The sequence below is a fragment of the Epinephelus moara genome, chromosome 9 (assembly GCF_006386435.1).
Source record: "Epinephelus moara isolate mb chromosome 9, YSFRI_EMoa_1.0, whole genome shotgun sequence".
Classification (NCBI taxonomy): Eukaryota; Metazoa; Chordata; class Actinopteri; order Perciformes; family Serranidae; genus Epinephelus; species Epinephelus moara.
Genome location: NC_065514.1, coordinates 36,179,655 through 36,192,154, shown reverse-complemented (window position 1 = coordinate 36,192,154; position 12,500 = coordinate 36,179,655). Strand labels below are relative to the sequence as shown.

General features: G+C 41.2%; 1 protein-coding gene across 1 annotated transcript in view; it reads right to left on the bottom strand.

Moving 5' to 3' along the window:
• tln1 (talin 1) overlaps positions 1 to 12,500 on the bottom strand; it is a 173,487-nt gene that overhangs the window by 27,981 nt on the left and 133,006 nt on the right. Inside the window, exon 50 of the mRNA XM_050052653.1 lies at positions 8,931 to 9,038. Within this exon, the coding sequence (XP_049908610.1) occupies positions 8,931 to 9,038 (108 nt within the window). The remainder of the gene's footprint in view (positions 1 to 8,930; positions 9,039 to 12,500) is intronic.

Below are 12,500 nucleotides of genomic sequence, written 5' to 3'. Positions count from 1 at the left end.
TTCCTCTCAGGAGGAAATCCAGGAAGAGGAAGTATTTAAGTGTGGGAGTGGCCTATTTGAATCCATTTTGTTTGAGGCCATGCGGCAAGGTGAGTGTGCTTGCTGATCCTGTAAGTTCATTTAGCTCCTTTAACTTTAGCTTATATTGTAGTTATGCTATGTAGCGTGTGAAATAGAGTATGGTGAATGTGCTAGGAAAGGTAGTATCAGCACTGTTTCTACCTGGAGCTCACATGTACGGAGCCTGGGTTTGGTTGAAGGTGGCAGTGCTGTTTGGGCTGAGAAAGCCATGTGTAAGTAAGGTAAAAGAGGTTATTGGGTTGGTGTGGGGAGCAGTGAGAGCTGGCATTAGGGGAGTGTTTCTGGGATGCCAGAGATAACTGTCTAGCCTCCTGGAGGTGTCATGGGACCAACTAGATGAAACACCGGTGAAAGGAGGTTCCCACCCGATGACCCCAAAGACATGTTAGTTATCACTGCTCACTGGTCTGTATAGTTTAACCTTTGCCATAATAGCTTATCATAGGGCTTAGGAGGTTTTTCACTGAGTGCTGATCCTTTCTCTAGAGCACAAACGTCTTGTGTTTATTTAAAAAATATATGTATATATACACTTTTGATTAATGCCAAAAAGTTCCATCCACTGTGACAGAATACTGCAGAAATACTATAGGCTGTGGCTTCACTGAATTGTGAATGTAGTAAATTTACATTCATTCACCAGAGAGACAATCAGCTGACAGTGTGACTGTCATGTTAAGTTTGACATCAGTCTAAAACTGACACAATATGTTGCAGCAGCTCTAGTTCAGTCAGATTCCTTCAGTGTCTTGACTCTCTACACCTTGTGCAGATGACTGCTGCCTTATTAAGAAAGCAGCTGGTTATCCAAACACACCCCAACTGTCCACAAGCAGAGCTGCTCTGACATCTGTTAACATGCTGCTGATGGTACTCTGCAGCATTGTTGAGTCATTAAGTATTCAGAAGCCTTCAACCAATGCAGCCCCACACTTGCGCATGTCATTCATGTGTTGTACTCACCGGCTTGCACCAACATCAGTGAGCCACGAGTGTAAAGGAACATTGACAGAGCAATGGGAAAAAGAAAGGAAAGAGGTCATCAAACATGACAGCTAATATTAGACATATAGATCAGCGGTTTGTAAGCGCAGCCATAATGCTGTGAATGCTATCACTACATGCTCAAAACCTCTCTGGAATCAAACTGTTTTTGTGTTATAAATGAAATGATAGTTAAAAGATTGCAAAATGACATTTTAGAAGGCTTAAGCAAGTTACAGATTGCAAATTGTAATATTTTGGAATGAATTTATACTGGAATGTAAAGCTATTGGCACCACTGAAGTGTCACTGAGCAAGGCACCCCCACACTGCTCAAGTGACACTATTTATTAGTTCACAAATTCTGGCAGCTGTAGTACAGGGCGGGGGCTTAGTGTTAAAGTGTGTAAGTGACAAAGAGTAGAGCAGGGTGCTGCTGAGTAAAAAGTAAAGTAAAAAAACAAAACGGTGGTTGCATGCCTCAGCAAACCAGTTTCTCAAGTTTATATTCATGCTTCCCACCCATTGTCCCCCTAGCAGCACAGAAGATGTATACAATCAGGAAAGTGTCAAGGTGGGCAACCAAAATTAGATTCACCATTTCAGTATCTGACCAAATGTCCCCCCTTCTGTTCCTGAGATATGATCAATCAATCAATTGACATTGAATAATGGCCAGAAAAGTGTTTTTGCAGAACATTATGATGTCACAGTTACGTTGACCTTTGACCTTTTGGATATAAAATGTCATCACGACATCATCAGTCACGACCTTGACTTTTGACCTTCAACCAACATAATCTATTCAGTTCTTTCTTGGGTCCAAGTGGACGTTTGTACCAAGTTTTGGGGAACTCTCTCAAGGTCTTCTTGAGATATAAGAATGGGCATAAGAATGGCAAAACTGTAGATGGACTTTAGCGTACCTACCATACAGGCTTTATGACTCTCTTTTAATAGCACAATCACAATGACCAGCATTAAGTTCATGTGAGCAATGTCAATGCCATGACTCATTTCATACCATTTAAACAGCTGTGCAATCGCAGTGTGGTATGCGGAACACTGCTCACTGTGGTTTCTCACAGTTATTATTGCTGTCTAAGGTGCAGAATATAAAGGTGTGAACACAGCAACACACAGAGGATGGGAGTGTGTGAGATGAGCTGACAGGTGGATGTTTCAGTCTAGTCAGTGTACATGTATATTCTGTGTGCTCTCTTAAGAAACCAAATGGTCTGCACAATAACCCCTTTCTGACTCTGGTAAAATGAATCAACTACAGTTGTTTTTAAAATAAATTATGTATTACAAATTGTTTTTCAGGGCAAATAAAGCAGGTAGGGTTAAAAAGAGGGAAATTTTCCTAAACATTTCCTAACAGTGATGTTGGGGGAGGCATGAATTTATATTGTCACATTTATCGTATTTCTATCAAATTTTATTTAGTTCATTAATTTTTTTAATTAAATTTTAAATTTATTGATTTTTATTTTATATTCATTAATTATTATGTTGTCACCAAAAAAGGTAAAACAAATTTAAGAAACAGTCACAAGAAAATCTACAGACAGAAGAGACACAGTGAGAGAATAAAACACACGTTTGAAAGAACAAAACAGAAACACTAAATGGGTACAGATGCAGAGTTATGTATGTAAGTGAGAGAAATCCATGTCATATTTGTAGTGAATATCTGTGTGCATGTAAAATGATGTACTTGTTACTTGAATGTGTAAGCATGCTCATGGGAATGTGTGAGGGAAAGATAAAAAGAGAGAGGGAACGAGAAGGTAGACAGGATAGGAAGAGAAGACAGAAACAACATACTGACTTATAGATGTGTACGACTGCGGACACATACTAATACTTGCAAATATAACACCAATAATAACTTCAACAAGGTCCACAAAAAAGTATTACTTTTTTCTTGTTTCCTCTACTTTCTTTCACCGTCCTCCTGCCCCTCATTGTTTTTATTTATTTATTTTGTCCTTTTGGATTAATCTCTTATCTTTGCCCTGCTTCAAATAGTAAGGTATCTGTGAGAGTCCTGGCTTTAGACCATGCCCTGACTCTTAGGAAGGGGCTGGTACAATGCAGGCCACACCTGACAGCCTGTCCACTCTAACCCCTTTTCCACCAACAAGTTCTATAGTCTATAGTTCTATTTCGGGTTTCCCACACCTAATTTTGAAACGTTCAGAGTAGGGCTGGGCAATATAACGACTGTACGATAAATCTATTTATTTTCAAGCCAGATATAGATTTAGACAATACCTTTTACCGTTTATATGTAGTAAAAGTATGTAGTATATGTAGTAGTAATACCGTTTATCAATACAGGGTTAGGTTGCATTAAATAATGCTGTTCTTCCGAAAAGCCATACCAGTGTGCACCTCTCCTCTCATAGTCTCCACATAGCTCCTCCCCACTCCCTCACTCACAAGTTCTCCAGCAACACTATGAGAGACACAGAGTTACTACTCTGTTTAATCTGTCTGTTAATTAGTCGACAGCGCTGCATCGGTCTGTATCAGTGGCGGCTGCTGGTCTTTCAAACAGGGGAAGCTCACTTTAAGTTTACATCATAAAAGTCATGTTGTAGCGAGGCAGTAACTTATAAAAGGAGCATTTAATTAAAGCTGTTTTTCAACCACACTCATGCCATAGAACCACAGTAAAACACACCTCAAAGATTTTCAGATGGGTGAAAAGACCTGTTACTTTTCCCCACCCTTTGCACCAAATCAATCTGAGGTGTTGATCTGCCCTGCTGTTTAACTCTAAGTTTCTCCTCGTAAGGAAGACTATCAAATGGCTTCACCAAAATCCGGTCGACAATATTCAAATTGTCTGCCATTATGTGCAGCTTGCTAGCTCGCTCGCTAGCTGGGGTTGCTGCATGAGGCTAGTGTGACCGCCTGTGAGTGCTTTGGGACGGTTGAGGGGCTCACAGCAGCACCTGCTGCTCGTTGGAGACAGTAACTGCAGAGCGACAGAAGTCAGAGTCTCCAAACACGAGTACAGTCTCCAATAACACCAGAAAAAGATGCTAGATTTGTCGCTAGTCATTTTTAACAAAGATAAAGTCACTAAGAGGATTGGAAACGTCTCCAGATCAACTCAGAACAACGGAATGAAAAATGCTCCGGTGGTAGTTTATATTTCAAGATCATGCAGAAGTCCAGCGTCCAGGCCAGCCGAGGCCAGCCCACTGCCCCATAGACCCCCAGAGATGCTGAAAGTCCGATGGGCGGGACAAAACCGAGCATTTATCCAATGACTGTCTAGTTTCGCTGCAGTGGAACAACCCACTCTATGCTTCCCCATTGAAGTCTTTGGACGCTGAGCTTCCACTGTTTAATGCACTGTGACGCTACGGGAATGAATGAGAAGAAAGTTGCGTCAGTGACCTGTGATAAGTAGCTGATTCTGCACAAAAGTTGAATGCGTTCTAGCGCATATTTAGTCAATGAAATGTAAACACAACAGTACATATCTGACCACTTATTTTTTGACATTTTAGGGGCATTAAGCTGCAGGCCTGGCTCCTTTCAAAGACTCCTTGCGAAGCACTCCTCCGGGGTTTTTTCGGACCTAATTGTATTGCGGAGTTTTGCACAGCAGCGACCGGATCTTTGCTCTCAAACCACAAAAAAATGTGATGGCACAACAGTCTCCTTCAGTACATTATTCTATGCTTTCTTTTGATTTTCACATTGGCTAGTCATCCTGTTTAATTTGTCTTCTGATTAAATCGGAACCGCTGACACAAGTTGTAGGAAGCCTCTGCAAGTAATGGGTTGCTAGCAGACACTGTGCTGCAATAAAATGGTTAATCAGCAGTGCCGTGCACTGTAGAGCCGATGCGCTGCTGGTTCTGCCGGCCTGAATAGAATATAATGTCTACTGTTGTGTACAGCATTTATAGACTGAGCTGAGTAGTGATGTGCGGGTCGACCCGTAACCCGCGGAACCCGCAAATGGACCTGCGGGTCGGGCAGCAGTGATCGTCTGTTAAATCGATCTGTAAATGATATTTTGACATTATTGGCTATTACTGTCATGGCATCCGAAGGTACTGATGCGATGAGCAGTTGACAGTCCGCTGTCGTTTTCAAAACACACTTGTGTCACGCACTCCAAAAGAAACTTGTTGAAACTTTAAACAATAACTTATTGTACAAAACGGGGGAAACAAACGTTGACAAAAACGGTTCCATAATTCATATCAAATTCAAAAGATAACGAAAAAACAGCTACAAGTTAAAAGGGGAATAGTGATAACGTGGTAAAACTTGGCAATGATCCACAGCCTCAGACGGATGAGCTCAAGCGTGCCGTGCACAAGTTCCATTGGTAGGCGATACTATATTTTCACATTTTTAACAATGCAATTTAAAAGTTTTGCTTTTTATTGATATCCTACATTTACCAACAACAAAAGACTACATTTAGCCCCCCAAAAAATGTAAAAAAAAAAAAAATAAATAATAATAATAATAATAAAAAAGTTAATAAAAAAAACAATATTGAATACCAGATTTTCATAACGAATACCTACCCATAGAAATAAATATTCGAATATCCGAATATTTGGGTACAACCCTAGCGACAACACAGACAATTCATATGCAAGACATATATAACGAGGAAAAAGTGTCTCTTGCTCCTTCCCTCCCTTGGCCTCTCTGTTGATGCTGTGTACATAAATAGGATTAATAGCCTAAATAAATAAAAATATTTAAATCATTTTTCAACACTAGAATCATTTGAAAGGCCATGGAAAACCACTTTTTAACTCCCCCACAAAGATTTTTAATTGTTCAAAACTGCAATGGATTTCTGCATTCTTGATACTTTTATACTCATGATATACTTTTGTGGCCTGTGCTTCAAACCTATAAAATTTTTTTAGCTCAAGTGCTGTGTGCAAAAAGTTAGCATACAGCGCTGCTATGTATTTGTATATCTTTTTTATTTACATGTTGCAGCTGCATATTTTCAAACAGGGCAATCTGTCTTTGCATTTTATTTTGATTACAGTCTTTTTATAAAAGTGCTTGTGACATGTCAAATGTGGCTTTGACTTATTACTGAACATGTACCCATTTTATTAAAAATACTGAGCTAAATATCACATATCGCCAATCAATTAGTTCAGAACCCAAAAAGTTGGTTCTCAGCTGCAACCAAAAAAGCAGGTATTTCTTGACCTGAAGTGCGAACTGTGATGACATCAGTGGGCTTGTCATATTCTACAGGTTGGCAAAACGAGGATGGAGAAGGCAACAATGGAGAAGTCAAGTGAAAAATCATCGGGGAAAATAAGAGCATGAAGTGGTCTCATTAATAGTTGGTTCATGCTTTATTGGGGGTTAAAACAAGTATCTGTAATGACACAACAAACGTCTGCAAGTTATTAATATAATCTGCAATTTTGCTTCTCCTGTTTATATTTGGTGTGCATTGTGTAAGGCCTTGTGTTGGTGACATATCCTTGTTAACAGTGGTTCTGAGCAAAACTGGTGGAAACATGGGCTGGCTCGCCAGATAGCACCAATGTTTTAGGAATCCTGACCGCAACCAGTCAAAGAACCAGAGCTCATTTGATGGAAAAGGGGTTGGAAAGGAAAAGGTGTTACAATATTGTGTTCAGTTTCCTTCTTCTTTCTCTGCCTTTTTAAAGGGGACCCAGCTCTCCCTCCATGCTGCTTCGCATCAGCAGGCCAATCTAGCAGATCCCCCAGAAGCCAATCAAGGACAGCTCTGACATCACAGTATACAAACTCTTTGAACATGTAGGTCCGTACAAACACTTCACCTGATTCTGCACAGATGTGTGTGTGTATTTGAAGTCTGGCTGATATCATAGTGAGCCTGTTTTTTTATGAAGAAAGTACACCAGTGCTTAATTTGAGCCGGAACATACTGGAACGCATACCAGGATCTTTTCAGAAAAGGCCCTGGTGCATTCCGGAACTAATTTGTATGGGTATCGAACTTTTCACAACTAAAAACTACATACAGTATTGGCTGATGTCACTAGTGTTGCAGGGTGGAGTACCGTAGTACTATGGTGCCTCACGTACCACTACTGTGGGATAAGTTCAAAGTCCAATCGCAAGAGGGTGAGTGTCCATGCCGTCCAATAACGGCGCACGCTGGTCAATAACGGCGCGCGCTGGCCACCTGGCACTCAATATGCTGCTGTAGTGGTTTGTTTTCCAGACATGTGAGTATCTTTGAGCAGTGAAAGTTATTATTTATTTCTGTTTACTTGTTGGCAGTGATTTGTTTTCCACAGAGCTCTACGTGAGAGCATTTTACTTGCATTTGCGACTAGTAGGGCATTAACGACTTTGATTTTTTTCAGGTCGACTTATCTGTCAATAAAGTCGAAGTCGAGTTGACAAGTCATTTGATGACATCATCACATTGACACGGCGGAGGAAAGTGAAGTATCTCCACACATGTGATGTCTGTCTGTCAAGGCCCGAACATACTCGGGCGGAACATACGCGGAACGGACTCTCCGCAAGCTCTGTGCGCGCAAAGCTCAGATTTTACGACCGCGCGGACTCCGCTCCGCGCACCAGTGACTGCTCGGCATGTATTTTTCACATCGCGGGGATTTTTCATGGACATTTTTACAGGAAACTACAACGCAGAAGTGCGCTCGACTATGAAAGCCCGAATGACTGGAGTCTGCTCCGCTTATAGTACACCCGAGTATATTAGTCAAGGATAAAATCAGAGGCAGTGATTGCATTCCGTACACAAGCACACAGAGAGAGAGAGAGAGAGAGAGAGAGGGAAAAAACACACGACTTGTCGACTCCTCCTGGGGGGTGTCGACTTGACGCCACTGACGTCGACAGGTCGACAAATCGACTTTTCTGTTAATGCCCTAGCGACTAGCCTACGGCGGCTCCGCGGCGCAAGATAGCGGCTAACGTAGCCTAATTTCCTCTTTCGTTGGCGTCATGACTGCCCAGTAGTACCTGGACAACCGAGCCGTGGCAGCACACAGGTATGTTGCGTGTCAGAGGAGAAACGAGCCGTTAACATTTCTCTCTTTGTGGCAGGTAACGGTCCACAAACCTCACCGCACTTTAGGGACTGTTCTTTACTTATGGAGGGACTGTTCTTTACTTATTTATTAATTTTATTTCAATCCCCCCTATGTTAATCACTTATTGATGCTGTTTTTGAAGTATGAATAAGTCAATAAGTAATTTATTCCATTGAAATATCATTGATGTATTATAGAAAAGTGATTTATCTTTTTATAAATGACCAAAAGACACATCTGCCTCATTTTTGCTGTGGTATCGTGATACTACTCAGAACCGTGATACTTTCACTGGTATCGTACCGTGGGTCCCAATTTTGGTACTGTGACAACACTAGATGTCACAACCATTCCATTCGGAGTTGCGCAGTGAGGCGGCTCGGGAGTGGGGGAACACTGCTCTCTCAGAGGCCCAAAGTGTTCCCCTACTTCTAATTTTACAGATTAAGGACTGAAGTACACTACTATTGTGTTTTCATACTGACCATCCCAATTATCACTCTCCATTCACACTATGACCAAAACACCAAGTCTTGTCTTATTACTCTAACTTCCTCTTCTGGAACATCTCTAACAGGAGGCATACTGATCAGATGCCTGAACCACCTCAACTGGCACATTTCAAGTGCAAAGGAGCAGCGGCTCTACTCCAAGCTCTCTCCGGATGTCAGCATTCCTTACCCTATATCTAAGGCTGAGCCCAGCCACCCTTTGTGGGAAACTCATTTTGGCCGCAAGTACAATATGTGTTAGTGTGTATTCATGTATATGGGTACGACGTCTTACCACCAGCACATGCTCCAGCAGTCCCAGATATCCAGTGGCACATTCGTTGCCATAGCGCAGAGCTCTCATCTGAACCTCATTGCTGACCTCTGGGTGGTATGCAGCTTGCTGAGAGAGCAAACAGACAGAAATCAGCATCTGAACCAAACAATGACAATCCAGACAGTAGGGAATACTGTATGTTAAATTGCAATGCTTCTAAAGAGGAGACAATTTGGTCTTCCATAAGAAAGTTGCCATTAGTGACAAGTTGAGGAGAAACCTTACCAACCTGACTGATACTTGATAACATTATTCCAAAGTTACTCTGTACCAAAGATGGGAGATAAGTTAAAAACAAAAACAAAACTAAAGTAATGTAAAATTACTTTACTTGTAAAAATTAGTGAGTTGGTATATTAATTCAGAAACAGCTATACTTTTTCAGGGGAACAACAGATATACCATGATTAAAATTATATATTGATTAAGATTAAAAATATGATCAAATTCAGATAACATCTAATTACAAAGATATGGTTTGAGAAAATACATATTGATATAATGAGTGTGCCTGTGATGTAATATATCTTGTCCCATCTCCCTCTGAATATCCCTGATTCCTACTTCAGGGATTTTAATCCTCTGATTTTAGATTTTCTTTGGGGCAACTCACAACATTGTACAGGAATAAATAAACTAGAATTATCGCCTTGCACTTGAATGCCTCTGCAAATCAGTAAAGTTGCGGTTACAGTTTTCATCCATGTCTGTGAAAACATGGATTCCTCTTCACACACACCCAAGATTGGAGTCACCAACTAAGTATCTGACCAAATATTTCCCCATTCTGTTCTGTCACAGTAAAGCAGACCTTGACCTTTTGGATAAAAAGGTCATAACATTTTGTTAAATTTTGTCATAATTAGTGTATGAATTCTTGAGTTATGGCCCAAACATGTTTTGTGAAGTCACAGTACCCTTGAAATTGTAATCACTTAATTATTAATCTCTCAAGACTCTGCAATTTACATTGTAGAATCTGTCGGGAGCCCTGTGTGAAAGACGACTAGAGAGGGGGGGATGGCGGAGCTTTGAGTTTGAACGATGCTGCGCTTTAGCCACTCACAATGGAGGGGGCGTGGCCGAGATGTGCAGGTGTCCCCAGGAAATGTGTACCTACAGAAACAGCAAGCTCCGCGTCCATAGCGACCGCTCAACCCAAAACGCCGTCTCGTCAACGTGAATTATTTATTTTTTTTCCAGCAGATGTCTGAGTTATAACATGATTGAGCTAACTGGAGTAATTTCATGTCGTCTCCGACAACGAGAGGCTTTTAACAGATGACGTCCTGATGTTAGCTTTGCTAATTGTCCCTGTCAGCTGCAGCCACTGATGCTTTCTAGACATCGTGATTTCCCATGACTGAATAAATACCACACATAGCAACACAAAACTGCTTTGCTAGCTCAATCATGTTGTAACTAAGATATCCGCTGGAAAAAATATTTTATTCACGGAGCGTTTATTGAGTTATTACCTTGTTTTTATACAGTCTATGGTTATTACAGACACCGCTAACGGCTAACGTTAACAGCTAACGGTTAGCCCAGCTAATCTACGATAACCATGTTATTAATTACAAAACGTGCACACAGAAATAGCAATGTTTGTTCAATCATTGGGTTTATAGACTTAACAAACATTAGATTAGTCTACATGGTGATATAGTGACGTGAAAAATGTGATAAATAGCTAAACTCTGCTGGTTTTCTACCCAAAGTATTTGTAAACAACACGGCGATTCCCTGGGGGCACCACCGAAAGTGAAGGGCGTGAGCGATTGCCGAGGCCCCTGCACTTCCGTTAGTCAAAAAACTCCGGGCTGTGCCTCCAGAGGTAAAGGAAGAAAAAAAAGTTTTCTTTTTTTTGTTTTTTTTTTACCGATGGATTTCCAGATTGCTTAATTATTAAATCCAAGTGGACAGTTGTTCCAAATTTGAAGAACTTTCCTTATGGTGTTCTTGAGATATCGCACTCATAAGATTGGGACGAACATAGAAACATTATGCGTTCAGCCATTGCTGTCAGCACCGAGGCACTCAGTTCAATTCAATTCAGTATCGTCATTCTTCATATACAGTGGCATACAGTAAATAAAAAGTGGTTTCTCACGAATCCAAGAGCAGTAAAAAACACATAGCAAACATGCCATTCAACATGGACAGGACAACCGTAAAGTGCAATTAGTGCATTGTGAATATTTATAAGAATAAAAATAGGTAAGTACAGAGGAATAAATATTGAATAGTAAGGAACTTATAAAACTCCATAACTACACGCTTACTACAAGCTTACACATAGAAGGGGTGACTCTCTGTTCCTAATTTTAAATGTTGTTATGCCTGGTACACACTACACAACATTTCTGTCCGTTCTGACAGTCACTATGTCAGATTATGCGATTGTGGAGTCGTAAAATCATGCTGTGACTTGGCCCACAGACATGACACACACTACACGATGGTCCACACCAATCATCCCCGGTCTACTTTTACGACGTGTGTGATGTCATCGGGTTATTCTTGTCCTGTTTTTATTACTTTTACCATTATTTGTGTCTGTTCATGTGCCAGCCGAAATGTTGTAGTAATGTAAAAAAGTGCCAGCAGATCGCAGGAGCTACATTTTAAGTACCGTACGCAAACATACAAGTCACTGTGTTGGGATTTCACAGGACCACAGATGATGTATCATTTGGTAAAATCTAAACTGTAGATTTAAAGGCTTTTTCCTCTGCATGCTCTTTGTCTTCAAACAAAGACAGCTAGGGAACACCCATCTCCACAGGAGATCTCACCTCACACCTCAGTGAGACTCAAGTCCCACAACTTGATTGGACAGGGCTTTTACAGTGACATGTGACTCTGTGATGTCACAGGCATCTGTACAAGGTTTGCTCCCTTCAGATCTCTCTCTCTTCTTGCCCTGGAGCTTCAACAGCTCACACCTCTCTCCGGCTGGGCCTGGAACTGCCCAGAGGCCCAGACTCTGGCTCCATAGCCCCAAACCACTAAAGGGAGGGCAACTGATCACAGACTCTCTTGCAAACACAAGGTTTGCAACTAGCTTTCCAGCAACAAGGAACTAAGTGAGTTAGCACCCAGCGTCCAACTCTGCAAAACCCTGAGCGACCAGCTTCCTTGGAGTTTCACCTTTGGAACAAAGGACCCAACTATGACTGCACCTGGAACCATCTTCCCAGCCTTCTTCTGCCGGCTAACAAAGCAGTACACCACCAAGTGACTCTTTCTCCCATCCACTCAAGGATCGGTAATGTAACAACTGGGCATAGCGTATCACAGCTTTACAGGCTAAGCAAGACTGTTTGACTTGTTGTATGTATTTTGATGCTGTTTACTGAGTTATTGTTGTGATTGTTGGCAGTTAGGTCATTGATTAGTTGGCTTCGCCAAAGCTAAGTGTTTAGTTTGCTAATACTGTTCACAAACAGATTCTTGCACACAACTAAACAATCTCTGCACTAATCCAGACCGTTTGCAACACACGTCACACTGACATAGACTCAT